The sequence below is a fragment of the Erinaceus europaeus genome, chromosome 1 (genome assembly GCF_950295315.1).
Source record: "Erinaceus europaeus chromosome 1, mEriEur2.1, whole genome shotgun sequence".
In the NCBI taxonomy this organism is placed as follows: Eukaryota; Metazoa; Chordata; class Mammalia; order Eulipotyphla; family Erinaceidae; genus Erinaceus; species Erinaceus europaeus.
In genome coordinates, this window is record NC_080162.1 from 66,035,600 (window position 1) to 66,055,862 (window position 20,263).

Below are 20,263 nucleotides of genomic sequence, written 5' to 3' on the forward strand. Positions count from 1 at the left end.
AAGACTTGCCCTGTGAAGTAAGTGCTATCTGAAGATAGTGACAAAATTACACATAAATTGTGGTCCACAGAATAATAGGAGGCTGAGCTGGATACAAACCCACACAAATCAGTCTCTGTGGCATGGGGACAATTACCTTTAGCCATGCTGCTTTTTCCTTATGAATTTAGTAATTAACTTTTAAAATAAATTTTTAAAATATATATTTTGATTTCAGAGGGGGGGGCAAGATAAGACACTGTTAAGTTCTGGCATATAGTGGTGCTGGGAATTCAATGAAGGGTACCCTGGTGATTTAGAAGTGCAAGTGTGGTATATACTACAACTGCTACACTGTCAAATAAGCAAATGAACAAAAACACCTTTCTTATCAAAGAAAATAAAGGTGTCAATGAAGAAAATACAATAAATAATTACAATTACAGAACCACAATAAATAATCCACATAAGCTAGGTAGTGGTGCACACAAATTACCAAATATCAGGACCCGGGTTCAAGCCCCCAGCCCCACCTTTCATACAGAAGTTTCATGAGCAGTGGAACAGTATTCAAGTGTCTTTCCTTCTCTTCATCTCTCCTCTCCCTTTCTCCCTCTTCCTCTCTGTCTTTCACTGTCAAAAAACATTTTAAAAAAAGAAGAAAAGAAAAAGGAAAAAGAAAAAGAAGAAAAGTGGCTACTGAGAACAGTGAAGTCATCATGCAGGTTTGAAGTTTCAAAGCCCCAGGTTCAATCTCCAACCCCACCATAAGCCAGCACTGAGCAGTGTTCTGGGGAAAATAAAATCAATCCACATAAACTTGAAAATAACATGAAATTTGATGTATTCATCTGTGAATTGGATTAAGTCTGAACAAACATTAACTGGGGTTTGAGCCAGCAGAAAAACTATTTGAATATTCAAAAGAGATTGCCCAATCATGACCATAATAATTAAGGAAACAATGAAATATTACAACACTGTAGTGCCATTTATCAAACTGTCTAGATGTAAAATTGGTGTGCAGACTAATCATTTCCTTGAAGATTCCTGTATAGCCTCTATTCTAGCTGAGGGAGTATATTCAGGACTTTCTGTTTCCTAGACACTGTTTCTCTTTCCACATTCACCCTAGGAGCTTCAAATGCTTATTCAAAGCTTTCTGCAACATCAGAATCATTTGTGAGGAACTGCTTACAAATATAAATTCTAGTGGGAGTCGGGCAGTAGCGCAGTGGGTTAAGCACATGTGGCACAAAGACAAGGACCAGCGTAAGGATCCCGGTTCCAGCCCCCGGCTCCCTACCTGCAGGGAAGTCGCTTCACAGGCGGTGAAGCAGGTCTACAGGTGTCTGTCTTTCTCTCCCCCTCTGTCTTCCCCTCCTGTCTCCATTTCTCTGTGTCCTATCCATAACAACGACATCAATAACTAACAATAATGACTACAACAATAAAACAACAAGGGCAACAAAAGGTAATAAATAAATAAATATTAAAAAATTAAAAAAAAATAAATTCTAGTAACTGTTTTGAGACCTTTGGGTTCTAAGTGTTTAGGGACAAGACCTGGGAATCAGTCTTTTAAAAATAACATGTAGTAATTTGAGTATTTTGTTAATTTGGGGCTCCAATCTCATTTTAGCACCTCTTTTGAACCCATTCTATGTCCATGTTATCATCTGTAGCATTATAGATTGCAGAATATTTTCTTGATTTTACCCACACCTGCTCACATTCGTTTCCTTTCACCTCAGGAACACTAATATTCAGTCAATAAAGACACCGAGTATGAGATCTTAAAATCATCTATTCATTAACTTTTTGTGTGATCTGATCCCATATTTCCCAACTCTAACACCCCACTCCATGTTCCATAATTTCTTGTCTGCTGTATCCCCTGGCTTTCATCTTTGTTCTTCCCACAGCACTTGTTTCTGATTCTTAGATGTAGCTCATCTCCCTTTGCTCCAAGCATACATTTTATCTAGACTATTTAGTTTAGTCACAATCAGACATACACACACACACACACACACACACACACACACACACACACACACACACACACATATATATATATATATATATATATATATATATATATATATATATATATATTCAACTAACCACCTGGCAGTATTCTAGAAACTCTACCCTCTGGCATTCTTGATCTTACTACTCAATGTGTGGCCCATGCACATCAGGAAACATAACATAAATGCAAACTCAGGCCTTCTGCAAGATCAACTAAATAAAAAATTGCATTTCAGCAAGACTTCCAGGAGATTCCTGTGCTCATTAGTACCGGAGGAGTTATAACCAGAACACTAAGTATGAGGGAGACTACTGAGAAGATGTCCTCTGCTATGAGCTGAATAAACATGTTCCCTCAAAAGGCATGTTTAAGTAATAACTTATACTATGATGTTATTAGGAGTTGAGACCTTTGGGAGACTATCAAGTCACTGAGGCTGAGCTTTCACAAATAGGACTGTTGTCCTTAGAATAGGGACTGGAGAGTGTTCCCTGCACTTTCTGCCACACAAGGAGAAAGGCAGACAATAGTTGTATATGATCCAGGAAGCAGTTCTCACCAAACAATAAATCTACAAGTGCAATAAACTTGATTTTTTTTTTTTTTGGTCTCCAGGGTTATCACTGGGCTCAGTGCCTGTACTACAAATTCACTACTCCTGTGGCCATTTTCCCCCCATTTTTATTGGATAAGACAGAGAGAAACTGAGAGAGGAGGGGGAGATAGGGAGAGAGAAAGAGAGACACCTGCAGACCTGCTTCACCACTTGTGGACCCCCCTGTAGGTGGGGGGCCAGGAGCTTGAACTGGGATCCTTGAACAGGTCCTTACACTTTGTACTATGTCCACTTAAACCAGTGTGCTACTGCCCAGCCCACGCGTATGTTTTTCTAGTATATATTCATCTTGTCAAAGTTTGTCCAACATGGCTTTCTGTTGCTTTCAATTAAGACAGGTCTTACCAAAAACAATAATAAATAAGAAGTCAAAATAAAAATTTTACCATTTACTTCTAAATAATGTAGAGGAACCTCTCAGTATGTGGGCTTCTATTGTATAAGATGGGAACACAGGGCCCAGAAGAGTGTTTATATATATATTTTTCCCTTTTGTTGTCCTTGATATATATTTTTTTACTGACGTTGTAGTTATTTTTGTTGTTGTCATTGTTGGATAGGACAGAGAGAAATAGAGAGAGGAGGGGAAGACAGAGAGAGGGAGAGAAAGACAGACACCTGCAGGCCTGCTTCACCACTTGTGAAGCGACTTCTCTGCAGGTGGGGAGCCGGGGGCTCAAACCAGGATCCTTATGCCAGCCCTTGCGCTTTGCACCATTTGTACTTAACCAGTTGCATCACCACCCAACTCCCAAGAAGAGGGGTTTTTGTTTGTTTGTTTTTGACATAATAGAGGCTTTACATAATCTAAGACTATACCCACATTTTATGTATTTATTAGTACACAGGTTTTCCTCAAGTAATGTAAAGTATTATTATTATTATTATTATTATTATTAAAGTAACTCTTCAATAATGAAACTCATTTCAAGTAAACCCTCTTATTAAGAAGTAAAAATCTTCCCTAATCCAGCTTTATAGTACTTTTTCCAAATATGACACCATCTTCCCAGACAATAACCTGGGTCCACCTGCATATTAGATGTGAAGTGAAGACAAAAACTAGTAAAGTTATGGGCCCTCTGGAATATACCCAATACAGACCTACTAGGTTTTACTAAAATAGAGACCCCAATCTTCATCTGCTATATTCATGCCTTTAGGTTCATGATTAGTCAACAATTTGTTTTGCATTGTATCTTAATTCTTTTTCAGCCACCAGGTTCCAAATGATACCATGATGCCAACCCAACTTCCGTGGGCAGAGGACCTCACCATGTGTCTTGGAGCCCTGCCTCCCCAGATCCCTGCCCTAGTAGGGAAAGACAGAGATAGGCTGGAAGTATGGATCCGTCTGCCAATGCCCATGTTCAGTGGGGAAGAAATTACAGAAGCCAGAGTTCTACCTTCTGCACCCCACAATGATCATGGGTCCATACTCCCAGAGGGATAAAACACAGGGAAGCTATCCAGGGAGGGGATTGGATCTGGAGCTTTGGGGGTGGCCATTGTGTGGAAATGTACCTCTCTTATCCTGCAGTCATGTCAATATTTCCATTTTATAAATAAAAAATAAATAAAATTAAAAAGAAGTAAAAATAGTAATTTAGAATTCTTAGGAAATAAAAATGTGTGTGGTAAATTGAAATGCAGTAAACAACACTTTAACTTGTAGCATGTTTCCCCCCACAGAGGAATAGACATTTTAATAACTTTGCTTATTTGTTTAGCCCTCATGACAACTCTTCTAGCTAAGTGTTCCAAACCTTTTAAGGAGTGAAAAAGCAAAGCCTTAGGGAATATAATTTCATGGTTGTTCTCAACTCCATGCTAAATTTCACTTGGTTTAGTTATTTGACAGTGAAAAAATGGTTTCCATGGAAGAGACAAATTCCTTGACTCAAACTCAAAAGGGATATAAAAAGAAATAAATGAACAGAAATTGACACATTTGGAATCTCTTCTAAGAAGGACAATTTTGGAAAATAGACAAAATGTCAATTTTAGAATGTATACTCTTATAGAAACACAACTCACCTCATGTCCCCTGATGCTAGTATTCAGAAAAGATTTTTGCCTTCTTTTCTGCTAGTCAAAGTTTCACTGGAAGTTTTCACTCTATTATTTTTCTTCTACAAAGAATTAATTTATGATGTTCCCTAAACCAAGTCAAACTCTGCAGACTAAACACAATACCAACAATTTAAAAATAAGATGTGTTTTTATTCAATCTGAGAAACATTCATTCACTCTTTCAACTAACATTTACTGAGCACCTGCAGTCCTGGATGTTCTGGAGATTGTGGCATAATTCTGAGTAGGATGTGGGTACCTGGAATAAATATTCTACACCAGCTATTTCACTTTTCAAGAAGAGAGAAAAGTCTTGCATGACATTATCTTGGGCATTCTATAAAAGATTCCCCCACACATATGCAGTATTGTTTAATTTTTTTAAATGATTTTTTAAAATATATTTTATAATCTTTATTTATTGGATAGAGACAGCCAGAGATCAAGAGGGGAGGGGGAAATACAGAAGGAGAGAAACAGAGAAACCTGCAACACTGCTTTACCACTTGCAAAGCTTTCCCCCTAAAGGCAGGGACCAGGAGCTTGAACCTGGGTCCTTGTGCACTGTTATATGAGCACTTAACCAGGTGTGCCACCACCCAGACCCTCAATTTTGTTTAATTATATATCTAAGTAGAATTTACAGCTGTTTATTTACATCTCATTGCTTAAAGCATCCTTGACTCTTTTTATGGGGGGGGGGAGATAATGAAAGAAACAAATAAAAGTGAAAATATTATTAAGATTCCTAATCAGTGTCAATAAATCTAAGGTTTTCCTTCTTTATTTTTTAAAAAGAGAGGAACAGAGACTAGAATACTGCTTAATCTTCTAGGGAGTGGAGCCAAGACCTCACACATGAAAAAGCATCCACTTAACCCACAATGTCAACCTGCCCAGACCCCAATGAATCTATAACATTTAAAATTATTTTTCACCTTTGAATTATGTCAAGGTAAATGCCAGTTTCTTAATCTATTGGGAAATGTAAATGGGTCAATGTAACATCCACGCTATATTTCTTGTGTTAACATCCACTATATTTCTAGTGTTCTTTTATGAGGCTATCACTGGTGAATGTTTTTAAACTTTAAAAAAATCACTATATATATATATATATATATTTGTATATATTTGACATCTGACATCTAAATTATCTCTAAGGTTCCTTTGATAAATTGCCAAGTTATATCGCTCAATGGTTGTGCACTTTTTAGAATTCAGTAGGAGTTTCAAATTATCCTGAAAATAATGCAAATTTGGATTTTTGGTCATAAAATACTTCAATGATAAAACACCATATTTATGATTAAAAAGAATTATCTCACTTAAAATGATTTATAAATTATTTAAGGTAAAATATTCAAAGTAAGAGGTCCAGTGAAATAGCTCACTTTGACAATGTGCTGCTTTGCCATGCACATGACTCAGGTTTGAGCCCAGCCCCCACAGCACTGAAATGAAATCTATTTCACTCTCTCTCCACCCCCCCACTCTCACTCTCATTCTCTCTCTCTCTTTTTTTTTTTTTTTTGCCACCAGGGTTATCACTGTGGCTCAGTGCCTGCACTATGAATCCACTGCTCGCCGTGACCATTTTTTCCACTTTTATTTGACAGGACAGAGAGAGACTGAGAAGGGCAGGGGAGATAAGACAGGGAGAGAGAGAAGATAGATACCTGCAGGCTGGCTTCACTGCTCATGAAGCATCCTCCCTGCAGGTGTCGAGCAGGGGCTGGAACCCAGGTCCTTACACATGGTGATATGTGTGTTTAATCAGATGCACCACCATCCAGCTTCCTTTCTTTCTACCTCTCTACCTCTCTGTGTTTATATATATATATTTTTTACACTAGATCAAACCTATCCTTTTCTCATGATAATTTATAATGAAGAACTTGAAAGATTTACAGAAAAGACAGTGAAATATTGCAGATGATGGTATAGATTCCTTGACTAAATTAAAAAATGAGAAACAATTTTCACATGTTCTAGTAAAATGGGATTATTATAACTGATTACATCAATTGAAAAAATACTAAGATTTTAAGATAAAAGTTCAAAATTCTAAAGACGCCAAGAATAAATGAAATAAAAAATAGTGCTAAAAAAATTGCTTACCACTCAGATGTGAGAAAGCACAGTACACTTGAAACTTTATTAGCATAGATACCTTGACTAAGAGAGATTTGATTTCTTAAATAGGGTAATAAATCATGTACTTAATATTTTAACAGTTCATTTGGAAGCGAGACCCAAAGGAGCTACCCATGGAGAAAAATACCACAATGTGTCAGCTTCTTCTACTTTTTTTCCCACAGTACAAAACATATCATTTCAGCATTATTCACTTGCCAGATGGAATGAAAAGTCCTGTAATTCCATAGGGCACAAACTAAATTACCAGACTAGATTTTCAGTTTTGGAATTTTCTTTGAGTAGAATCTGTCTGAGCTCCTTTCAGTTAATGCACATCAAAACTATTATTTTCTTTACCTTTGGGGATTAATGCATTTATTGACATTTTCCTTAATTCTTACCTAAATAGTTACCAATTAGCATGTAAAAATATTTGAAGACAGATATTGTATACAAACATTAAAGAAAAACTAAGGATGAAGAAATTGTTGTTTTAAACTGAATTATCTAGCTATTATTTTAATAGACATGAGATTTGGATCACCTCTGCATTCTATAATTTAAGTGAGAATAACACTGTAGGCATAGGGAAATATCACATATTTTCTTGTTCAAATATTTAGTTTAAAAATAAGAAACAGATAAGCGGGGTAGCAATTATAGAAGCCAGACCTCCCACCTTCTGCACCCCAAAATGAACCTGGGTCCTTACTCCCAGAGAGATAAAGAATAGGAAAGTTATCAAGGGAGGGGTGGATATGAAGCTCTGGGGGGTGGGCAATGTGTGGAAATGTATCCTATGGTATTGTCAATGTTTCCATTTTATAAATAAAATAAATAAATAAATAAAATTAAGAGACAGAGAATGAGGGTAGACAGCATAATGGTTATGCAAAGAGACTCTCATGCCTAAGGCTCCAAAGTACTAGGTTCAATTGCCCGCAAAACCAAAAACCATAGCTGAGCAGTGCTCTGGTAAACAAAATTTTAAAAATTAATTCATTAAAAAAATAACAGACAGGGGCCAGGCAGTGGCACACCTGGTTAAGTACACACATTATAGTGCATAAGGACTCAGGCTCAAGTCCCCGGTCCCCACCTGTAGGGGGAAAGCTTCACGAGTGGTGAAGCAATGCTACAGGTGTCCCTCTGTCTCTCTCCCTCTCTATCTCCTCTCCTCTCAATTTCTCTGTATCTATCCAATAAATAAATAAATAAATAAGAGACAGATGAAGGAGGTAAAACGATCTATCTAAAGTTACATATTTTAAAATGGAAAATTTTTAAATTTTGCTTGCTCATTACAAATTGTCCTCTCCCTGCATATGCACACCTTTTTTTTCTTTTAAAGAATGACTTTGTTCTAGATATTGTTGTAAACTTTTATGGCTTATTTTATTGAATCTAAATTCAAGCTATAAGGATTGAAAAAAATAATTCTCTATTATTCCCTCTATCCACATACTTTGTAATTTATTTTTCTTTATGAGATGATTTTTTTTTAAAGATTTTTTTGTGGCCTAGGAGATGGTGCTTTGTTCCTGAAGTGGATAAAGCTTTGGGTTAACAAGCATAAGTCCCAAATTTGATTCCTGGTGTTGCATATGCCACAGCAGAGCTCTGGTGCAGTCTCTTGCTCCCCAGTCTCATAAATAAATAAATGTTCAAAGAAGATTTTCATAAAAAATTTTTCCAGCCCATGCACCTTAACCTCCCAATTATGGTAGTATCAATATAATTATCATGCTTCCTGAGTTAAAATTATATTACAGGTATATAGAATCACAACTGTGTGATACTAGAATAAAAATGGACATACAAATCAATGGAATAGAATCAGACCCCAGAAATAAAGTTTCACACGCATGAATAGTGAATTTATGACAAAGAAACACAGAGTATAAAACAGAGAAGCAGTCTTAGGGGCCAGGTGGTGGTTCACTTGGTTAAGCACATATGTTATCAAGCACAAGGACCTGGGTTAAAGCCCCCACTCCCCACCTGCAGGAGAAAACTTCACAAGTGGTGAAGCAGGGCTGCAGGTGTTTCTCTGTCTGTCTCCTTATCTCTCCCTTCCCTCTCAATTTCTGTCTCTAATAAATATATTTTTTAAAGAGAGTAGCATTTTGTTAAATGCTGTTCAGAAAATGGATAGCTACTTGTAGATAATGGAACAGTATCCCTGTCCTCTCTCTCCCCCTCCCTCTCCTCCCCTCCCCCTCTCCCTCTCCCTCTCCCTCTCCCTCTCCCTCTCCCTCTCTCTCTCTCTCTCTCTCTCTCTCTCTCTCACACACACACACACACACACACACACACACACACACACACACACACACACACACACACAATTCAAAATAGACTAAAGATTTAGGAATAATATCAGAAACAAATACACAGAATAAAATATGAACAGAACATTCCATGATATTATATTTAAAGAAGCCTTAGGATAGTCTAAATCCAATAACAAGAAAGATAAAAACAAAAATAAACCAATGGGATTATATCAAAGTGTAAAGCAACTGCAGAGTAAAATAAACCATCACCAAAGTAAAAGGTCATCATGCTTACTGGGAGAAGATATTTGCATACCATATACTGAACAAAGGACCCATAAACAAGGGTCATAAAGAAATCATAAAACTAACCAATAGAAAACAAACAATGCCATTAAAATATAGAAAGAAGGTATGAACTGATGTGTCACTAAAAACAATGCTCAATCCATTTGCCAGGGGGAAAAAATAAACCAATAAGATTACACTAAGTTGAAAGTCTTTTCCATGGCAAAATAAATCAACACTATAACAGAAAGATACCCCACACAGTGGGAGAAAATAGTCTAGATATTCATCAGAACACCAAAATTGGATCTACCTTATGAGTCAACAATCCCTCTCCTGGGAATATACACAGGAAACAGGGAACACAAAGTTACCTATCTGAATGAAGCAGGTCTGCAGGTGTTATTCTCTCCCCCTCTCTGTCTTCCCCTCCTCTCTTGATTTCTCTCTGTCGTATCCAACAACAACAGCAATAACAACAAGGGCAACAAAAATGGAAAAAAATGGCCTTCAGGTGCAATAGATTCGCAATATAGGCACCGAACCCCAGTTTGGAGGCAAAAAAAATGAAAATCATTATTTGATCAGGTAAAAATCCATTTAAGCTACAGAGCCTATAAACCTTTGTGTAGAATGTACACCTCCATCATAATATGAATAATTTCTCCCAATATACTGTTCATAAATTAGGCGAATTCCTACCACATCAATATTTTCATATCAGTTTGATAGCACTTTTCTTATTTTACTTATCACGTGGTAAAATATATATATATATATATATATTTTTTTTTTTTTTAATTTTTTGGCCGCCAGGGTTATCACTGGGGCCTGGTGGTGGCACTAAGAATCCACTGCTCCTGGCAGCCATTTTTTCCATTTTACTGGATAGCATAGAGTGAAATTGAGAGGGGAGGGTGAGGTAAAGAGGGAGAGAGAAAGACAAACACCTGCAGACCTTCTTTGCCACTTGTGAAGCATCTCCCATGCAGGTGGGGAGCCGGGAGATCAAACCTGAGTCCTTGCGTGGGTCCTTGCTTAGCACTATGTGTGCTTAACTGTGTGCCCCATCGCCTGTCCCCTTTATAAATGTTTTTAATACATTTTCACAAAGGTGTGTAGTAGTCACGTCTTCTTCATCCTTATCTCCAGGGGCTACTAATAGATTTGCAAATATTAAATTTCAAATTATACTTTGGCAGTGTATCGATACAACAATTTATTCACTGATCTTTGAACTTTGGGTGCTGGCATTTAAAATGTACATTTCTGGGAGTCGGGCGGTAGCGCAGCGGGTTAAGCACACGTGGCGCAAAGCGCAAGGACTGGCAGAAGGATCCCAGTTCGAGTCCCCGGCTCTCCACCTGCAGGGCAGTAGCTTCACAAGTGGTGAAGCAGGTCATCAGGTGTCTATCTTTCTCTCCCCCTCTCTGTCTTCCCCTCCTCTCTCCATTTCTCTCTGTCCTATTCAACAATGATGAAGACATCAATAACAACAACAAGGGCAACAAAAGGGAATAAATAAATAAATATATAAAAAATAAAATGTATATTTCTACGGATTGGATGGTAGTGTGTGCAATGACTAGGGTTCTAGCACATGGCTCCCCATCTGCAGAGAGGAAGCTTCACAAGTGGTGAAGCTTCTATATCTCCTCCTTCCATTTCAATTTCTCTCTCTCTCTATCCAGTAAATGGATGAATATGTAAGATTAAAAAAAATTAAAAATGTACAATCCTTAACCAAAACACATTTATATTTAATTCCTGAAAGCAATCTGGGAAATGAAATATCTCCTTCTTAATTTTCCTCTACTCCCTAATATTCCTCTATTCTCTTTTTAATAATTATACTTTCACTTGTCTAGTTCCACCTGAGAATGCATAATTCTAAACCACAACTAAAGATAGAACTGGTACTTCTGTGTGTCTTCCAGTCAAACTATTTCTTTGTAGAACAATTTCTGATTATTGCAAGTGGAAAGTTATGGCACACATATCAGCTAAAGACATATTATATAAATTGTGGGTGCCATAAAATAAAAAGATTGGTCCTAAAACCAAGATATTTTGGCCTTAATCTTAATGAAGACTCATTCATCTATGCTTACAGCTACTAGGGCTTTGCCTGAAACTTAAATCCACTACTAGAGGTTCAAAGCCATTGAATTGGAGGTTGGGTGGTAGTGCAGGGGGTTAATTGCACATGACATGAAGTGCATACACTGGCATAAGGATCCTGGTTGAGCCCCCTGGCTCCCCACCTGCAGAGGGGTCGCTTCTCAGGTGGTGCAGCAGGTATACAGGTGTCTTTCTCTCCCCTTCTCTGTCTTCCCCACGCTCTCTCCATTTCTCTCTGTCCTATCCAACAACAACGACATCAATGACAACAATAATAACAACCACAGCAACTATAAAACAACAAGGCAACAAAAGAGAAAAAAAAATAGCCTTCAGGAGCAGTGGATTCCTTGTGCAGGCGTCGAGCCCCAGCAATAACCCTGGAGGCAAAAAAAAAATGCCACTGAACTGCAATTTTTTTTAAAAAAATTAAAAATTTTATTTATTTATTTATTTATTTATTGGATAGAGACAAGTAGAAATCGAGAAGGAAGGGGTGATAGAGAGGAAGAGAGACAGAGAGACACCTGCAGCATTGCTTCACCACTTGTGAAGCTTTCCCCCTGCAGGTGGGGACCAGGAGATCAAACCTGAATCTTCGCACATTGTAACGTGTGCTCAACCAGGTGCGCCACCACCTGATCCTTGAACTCTAATTTTAAATAAGCTTGTTGCATATGTGAAATAAAGTTGTTAAAAAATTGAGAGATGCAGTGTCCTACCATGGAAATGAAGGAATGGCCTCCATGGACTCTGTGTGAATATACATGAAAATGTTATGATAATCATATTCTTGAGATCTAAATCAGCCCTGTGGTCAGAAGGCCAAGGTTCATATACCAACAGCATTCACTTTCCAGTTGTGGAAATCTAGGGAAGTCACTAAATTTCTCTGTAGTTTTTGTTAACTCTGGAAAATAGCCAAACAAGAGTATTATTCCAAGTGTGAGATAGATTGGAATTTTATTATATATGGCCGTACAGTGAGTGCTCACTAAGTAATTACTATTTTAAAATTACTGCTATCTTCTGGAGTCCGATGGATGAGGGTACTGGAGAAAGTCAGAGTGCAGTGACTGTTAGGTGGACCCCAAAGTCAGTATCTCATTAAAATTCACTTCAGCTTTCATGAATTCATCTCAGCCCAACCATTCTTTTACTGCTTAGACTTTACTTATGAGTAGGAAGTCCATCAGAACTAGTGGAGCTTATATGGCCCAGGAGGTGGTGCAATGGATATGGTGCTGGATTCTCGAGGACAAGGTCCTAAATTCAGCCTCAAGTATTGCATGTGTCAGAGTGAGGTCTCTCTTCCTTACCTCTTCTATTTCTCTAATAAATAAGTATTAAAAATAGTAGAGCTTGCTAAAAAAAAAATCATTGAGACTCTACCTCTAAATATTTGGTTATGGGCAGTGAGACCAGCATCACCAGCCCTATCAGAGACTCAAATTTGGGATGAGGCACAATAGTCTGTGCCTTAACCTTTCATGGTGATCCTGATAGATTCTTAATTTGTGAATAACAAAGTGGACTCTGATTTTTTTTATCTTTTTTTTAAGTTAGTGATTTAATATTGATTTACAAAATTATGAGATAATAGGAGTATAATTTTATGCCATTCCTACCACAAAAGTTCTTTGTCCCCATTCCTTCCATTGGAAACTGATGTAGGTCTCCCAAGGTCACAGATATGGGTTGACTAATATTTCTATACACACACACACACACACACAAACACACACACACACACATTTTTTTTTCTATAGTTCTATCTTCTTTTCTAAGTCACACTTACACCTATTTCTACTTCCAAATGCCTTTTGTTTTTCCTCTTCACTCTTCAGGTCTTGATACAATTAGAGTTCAGACCCCTTTGGTCATCTTGTCCTAACACAAGCTCCGCATTCTTATTTTGCCACTAGAGAACCAGTGCTAGAATAACACTTATCAATAACTTATCAATATTATCATCCCAAACCACATGCTTATTTCAATCTACATGCAGAAACACCATCAGAACACTCTTCAATGGACAATCTCTCAGCAAATAAATAACTTGCCATACAGACAAGTCTAAGTGTGCATTTTCCTTGGGTATATAACTTTAACTTGTATTGTGTTTATTCACTTTGCTTTGCTTTGGCGTAAGCTTGCTTTTCAAGGCTGCTTTATGGCTTGTTTCATTTAATCTGTCAATAAAATATTTATAATGACCCTGCTATATGTCAAGGAATCAAAAACACTAGAGAAAAATCTCACATTTTGGAGATGAAAAGTGATTATTGATGGAGATGAAGGCATTTGTTTTCACAGGGAGCCTCGGGTAGTGGGTAAACAATATTTCATATGGATTTTTTTAAATGTAGGGAAGCAGACAGATATTTTTCTCAGTTCTTAGAAAGTCCAGTAATACATACAAAATTTATTTGTAGCATCTTCTTAAACAAACATAGGTGTTTTCTAATTATTTATAAAATCCCAGTGATCTCAAAAACCTATTATAAGTCCAAAACAAAGCTAGGAAAAAAATTAAAACAATATAACATAGAATTACTGTAGACTAATAAAAGCTTGGTAAAGAAGCTGTAATAATGGGCCTGACAGAATACAAGTGCAGTGGTCAACAGGTGGTCTATGCAGTCCCTCATTTTAAGAAGTGATCATTCTGCAGTCACTTTAAAAGCCCAACTATTGAGTTTTGTGATTGAGCCTTTTTAAGTTAAGCACATGTTAAATCATGTCACACATGGGTCTGAAAAATGCATTTCACCTCTCTCTGTAACTTGTCATCAGAGTAAGGTTATTAGGTAAAAAAAAAAAAAAAAATTGCTAGCCAGAACTTACAGCTGTCTCCCTTTAAATTCTCCAACATAAATTATGTTTCCTGTTCTTACCAGTTTAATATGTTCTCGCTTCTGGTATTTTTCACTATAATACTGTTCTTGCCGAAGATTAAGCAGCTGCTGCTGTTGTTTGTCCTTCAAGTCTATTAACTTTTGAGTCATTTCAGCATCCAGAGCAGCCAAATCTTGCTCAATGGTTGAGGAGCCATGGTCAGGACTGCTGGGTTCTGACCTGCAGAGAACAGAGCTTAACTCAAAAAAAAAAAAAAAAATGCAAATCACAGCAAGAAGGAAGGAGAACTGCATATTAGAGTTCTTCCCTAAGAGACAGTGATGTGTTTGGAAAGAACTGTCTTGATAAATCATGTCAGGCAGGGGTTGATACTCTACAAATTTAGGAGAAAAAAGTCTTTAAATACAGAAAGCAAGTGAGATTTGTATTTCTTTTTTGTGATTTTTCTTTGTTAATTTTTTCATCATCTTTATTTATTTATTGGATAGAGACAGTCAGAAATCAGTAGGGAAGAGAGAAACAGAGAAGAAAAGGGAAAAAGAGAAATCTGCAGTGCTGCTTCACCACTCACAAAGCTTCCCCGCTGCAGGTGGGGACTGGGGGCTCGAACCCAGGTCTTTGAGCACCGTAGCATATATGCTCAACCAGGTGTGTCACAACCCCTGTATTTCTCCAGAAAAACAGAGAGAGACAGAAAGGAAAATTGGGATGCTGGTGGTGATGGTGATGAGAACAGCCCTCCTTTGAGATAAACAACGTCTTGTACAGATTTCAAGGCTTTCATCTTTCTCCTTAATGTGTCAGGTATAATGCATTTCCCAGCTACATTTCTTTGGTAATAGTTTCAACAGGTATTATGTTGATTGGATTATATCAGGGTAATAAAGGAAGTGCAGTGTTTTATATTGGGATGATGTGACTTGGAAAACAAAGATTGATGTGCTGACAACCCTCCCAACTGACACATTATGCTTGATATCATTTAGTAGCAAGGGTATGTTACTAAAATTCAGATCTTCGTTAGTTTACAGTGAGGTTATATCCTAACAACATCATCCTAAATTGAAAATACATTTAAGTGGCCCAAGAAGTAGTAGTGATGGTGGGCCTAACTTGCACGCATGAGGTTCTGAGTTTGATTCCATATTATTGCATATGCCAGAGTAATGCTCTGGTCCTCTTTCTCCTTCTAACTCTCCCCTTGCTCCCTGCTCATTAAAAAGTAATTAAAAGGAACATAAATTTAATATGCTTAACCTACCACATACAATAGTTCAGCAGAACCTTCCTTAAATGTGCTCAGAATACTTAACATTAGCTTACAGATGGGCAAAGTAAGCTAGTAAAATATCTGTTTTATAATGAAGTGTTTCTTTGGAGGCTGTTCCTATGTCGATGACATCTGTACACAAATAGTACTTGTTTTCAAAAACTAAGAGAAAAGAGGATGGGTTATTTCATCTTATAATTACTGCATGCTCCCTCCATGAAGGGTAACTTTCTTTGAGTTATTCATTATTGAAGAACTACACAGGGACCTTGGTGGTGGTGCTCCTGGTTAAGTGCACATAGTATGAAGTGCAAAGATCCACACAAGGATCTAGGTCTGAGCCCCTGGCTCCCCATCTGCAGGGAAGACGCATCACCAGCGGTGAAGCAGGTCTGTAGGTGTCATTCTCTCTTCCTCTCTATCTTCCTCTCCTCTCTCTCTCTCTTTTTTCTCTAGCCTATCCAATAAAGTGGAAACATAGCCACTGGGAGAAGTGAATTCATAGTGCCAGCACTGAACCCCAACAATAACCCTAAGGCAAAAGAAAACAAAGAAGAAGAAAGAAAGGAAGGAAGGAAGGAAGGAAGGAAAAAAGAAAGAAGTAAAAAAAGAAAAGAACTAAGCAGTTAGTTCGAAGTTTAGGATTAGTGTCTAAGGATACAACAATATGAGGGAATAGCACTTCAAGGTCAGCTATCAAGAAGAAGGTTAGCTGGCATAGTCAGTGCACTTACTGGCAATACAGAATCAGTGCAACCCAAGCCAAGCCAGTGTCTTGACTGAACGCATCTTCAAATGAACTCTTCTTCATATCATGTTTATAATTCAGTACTAAAATAAATAAATGGACACAATGTCCAATAATTACTAGAGATAGTCTCAGGATTTTAATGTGAAGCAAAAAGAATGGGAAATGGATGGACTTTGCCTTTTGGGAGATTACAAAAACAGTTTCCTTTTGCTATTAGATGCTTAGTGATTTTAAGGTTTGCTTGTTGAGGGAAATATATATATATATATATGACCAAAGAGACGATGTTTCTGCATCTTCTGTAAAAACCAGGTTGAAGACTTTATCTCCTATTGCCTCATTTTGTCTTGTGAGCTCCATGCAATGAATTGTTATGAAATCTATACCAGGAAAATGTCTTTCTTGGAAAAGCAAGTTTCCTATAATCATATTAGAGAAATTATCTAAGCCATATTTCCTTTTCTCAGAAGCTAAAAGATAAATTCAGTGCTCAAGGACAGAAATCATATTAAATGATTGGTACGATCCAGTAGAAATATAACATGAGCTACATATTTGATTTTTCTGCACATATGACTAAAAAAAATAGTGGCTACTTTACACAGTAAACATAAATGAATGAAGTGAATTGTAACAAAAATTTTGTTTAGTTTAGCCTATCCAAAATGTCATTTTGACCTGTAATTTGAACAATGATCATATACAAGAAATCAACACAAAATATGAGTTACTTTCTATGTCTACTGAACTCTGCTAAATTGAGAGTGGAAGGGAAGATAGAGATGAAGAAGATAGAGAAATAAAGACACCTGCAATGCTGCTTCATCACTTGTAAAGATCCCCTCCATTTCTACTGGTAAGGACTAGGAGTTTGAACCCAGATCCTTATGCATGGTGACATGCAAGTCAACCAGGTATACCACTGCATCTTCACGCCAACATGGCTTTTAAGATTCTAACAGTTCTAATAAATGATTTTTTAGTGCTTTTTTAAAAACCCAAGTTACTGTGAGTTGGTTGTGCTTTCAAGTTAGGCATGTTAAATTATATGTCACCATATTTGACATAAAAATGTATCTTACCCCCCCTCAAGGTGGCAGCAAAATACCATTGTTGGGAAAGGAAGAAAATATGGAGAATGTAATACAGCCTTGCTGACTTCAAGCTTAAAGATAAGTAGCTTACATGCTTTCACTATTTTAGGGTGATTTATGAGTTACATAGCTTCAGGGTGATTTATATAAAGTATAATTAGAAAATTTAACTTTCTTGGTGCTAATTATTATAAGTCAAACCCTTCAGGGATTCTTTAATGAGAAAGCTGATTATGATGTTTCTAAAAATGTTTTAAATAATTTGCACAATTAACTCTATTTATGATTTATATTGCTGTGCAGATCACTGGACTGTATTGGACAATATATTGCCTTTGTTCATTTCATAGCCAATACAGAATAAATCTAGAGGTCTGATCTTAAGATTTATTGCTATTTTGTATTTACAGAAAATTAAGTAGAGTGACAATTTAAATGACATACAGGTTTTTTTTCATCTTTGTGATATTACAATTTATTGAAGTATTTCACACTTAAATAGAACTGAAGGATCATTCTGGAAACTAGACATGTCTAAACTAAAACTTTCTATTTTAAAAATAGTATGAGTTAATGTTCATAAAATTTTTAGAACATGTCTTACAAAATATCTTGATTAGTTAATGCTAAATTAATAAAATTAGAAATAAAGAATATTTTTATTATCTTTATTTGCTTACTGAATAGAGATATCCATAAATCGAAAGGAGGAGGAGGTAGAGAGGGAGAGAAAAGGAGAGACACCTGCAGCTGTGTTTCACCTTTTGTGAAGCTTTCTCCCAGCAGGTGGGGGGTAAGGGTCAAACTTGGGTCCTTGTTCATTGTAACATGTGCACTCAACGAGGTGCACCACCAAAATATTTTTAATTATCAGTAAAATTAGAGGGAAATTGTGTGCAAGAAGAATAACAAAAATAACTGGGTTTTACTTGGACTTTCTTATTATTGTGATTTCTACATAAAATTTAACACTTGATTATAGAGCTTCAGACTGTAAAATATTGTGGGTTTTTTTTTTTTGTCAACAAGGCCACATCATAAGTTTACAAAGTATGTTTGAAAGAATTATAGAATCTAAACTTCAAAAAAAATCATCTCACAAAGTCTGGTACAGTTAATAAACAATTTTTTAAAAGATTTTCTTTAAATTTTTTTTATATTTATTTACTTATTTTCTCTTTTGTTGCCCTTGTTGTTTTTTTATTGTTGTTGTAGTTATTATTGTTGTTGTCATTGTTAGGACAGAGAGAAATGGAGAGAGATGGGGAAGACAGAGAGGGGGAGAGAAAGATAAGACATCTACAGACCTGCTTCACTGCTTGTGAAGCTACTCCCCTGCAAGTGGGGAGCCAGGGGCTTGAACTGGGATCCTTATGCCAGTCCTTGTGCTTAGCGCCAGGTTCGCTTAACGTGCTATGCTATCGCCCGACTCCCAATTAACAAATAAATTTATCTGGGAATTGTTATGTCATAGGCTCCTGCCTTTTATTGTATAACTGCTCACAGAAGGAGTTACAAGGTTTAAGTCTCTGGTGGGACTATAAAGACAATTTGAGAAGCAGTGACAGGTTTACAGAGATGTATACATATTCCAGTCCTACCATGTCCTAGGATGCAGCGAGATCCCTGTGACTCCACTGTGACTACAGCTCTTGTGCTGCATGCTCCTACATGAGTCACACAGCCTTACTGAGCTTAATGTCCTCACTTCCTCACTGTGAGGAATGTTCGCACATAGTAGTTCCCATGATGCTATAGAAATTCCATGGAATATACAAACATGCTTAGCATATGTACTACATTGGACAATGACCCAGCAGTCATGTTCTTCCTGGAGCTTCGGACTATAACCTTATTTGAAATTAGGGTTGTTGCAAATGTAATTAGTTGAATTGTGGTTATTGTAGAATAGGATGGGTGCTAATCTAATGATTGCCAATCTAGAAAAGAGAGAAGTTGGACCCAGGAACCTGTGTAGGGAGAAGGGAAGATAATAGTGGAGGCAGATTTTGAACTGATGACTCACAAGTTAAAGGAACACCGAGAATTGGTAACACCCACCAGAAGGTAGAAGTGGTGCAGCCTGGGAGGTTAGCACAGTGGACAGTGTGTTAAATATGAGGTTCCACGTTCAATGCCTAGCATCTAATGTACCAGAATCATGTTTTGGTTCTCTCACTCCCCATATCTTTCTCTCATAAATAAATCTTAAAGAAGCAGAAGGAGAAGAAAGAGAAGGAGAAGGAAGAGCAGCAGAAGGTATAAGATATAAGAAATAATTTCTCTCTTACTCTTCTGATCATAAACCTGATGCTGAGAGAGTAGTTTCAACTAGTTCAGTCCACTCAGTGAGTGGTACTTTGTGTGGTAGCCTAGAAACCTAACATAGTACATGTACTTAGAACTTTGTCAACATCCAATAGAGTAGAGTGTATATTCCAGGACCAGAAAAGACCCCTCAACAAGGGACAGAGGTGGAAGCTCAATGAGATCAACCTAACTCCAAAAAAGTTCAGGGGTAAATTATGGCAAGCAGCCCACTGTGGGATTCTAAGAGTAGGCATTATTCTGAAATCTATTTCAACAGGTAGAAAATATCTGATAGTTGGTAGCAAGCATTTTTGAGATGTAAATATTTATTTATTTATTTATTCCCTTTTGTTTCCCTTGTTATTTTATTGTTGTAGTTACTATTGTTGTAGTCATTGTTCGATAGGACAGAGAGAAATGGAGACAGGAGGGGAAGACAGATAGGGGGAGAG

The 20,263-nt window shown here is 37.1% G+C and overlaps 1 protein-coding gene across 2 annotated transcripts in view; it reads right to left on the bottom strand.

Moving 5' to 3' along the window:
* Positions 1–20,263, bottom strand: part of PLCB1 (phospholipase C beta 1) — an 805,117-nt gene that overhangs the window by 100,863 nt on the left and 683,991 nt on the right. For both annotated transcript variants that reach the window (XM_060186536.1, XM_060186537.1), the window contains exon 27: positions 14,425–14,605. In XM_060186536.1, the coding sequence (XP_060042519.1) occupies positions 14,425–14,605 (181 nt within the window). The remainder of the gene's footprint in view (positions 1–14,424; positions 14,606–20,263) is intronic.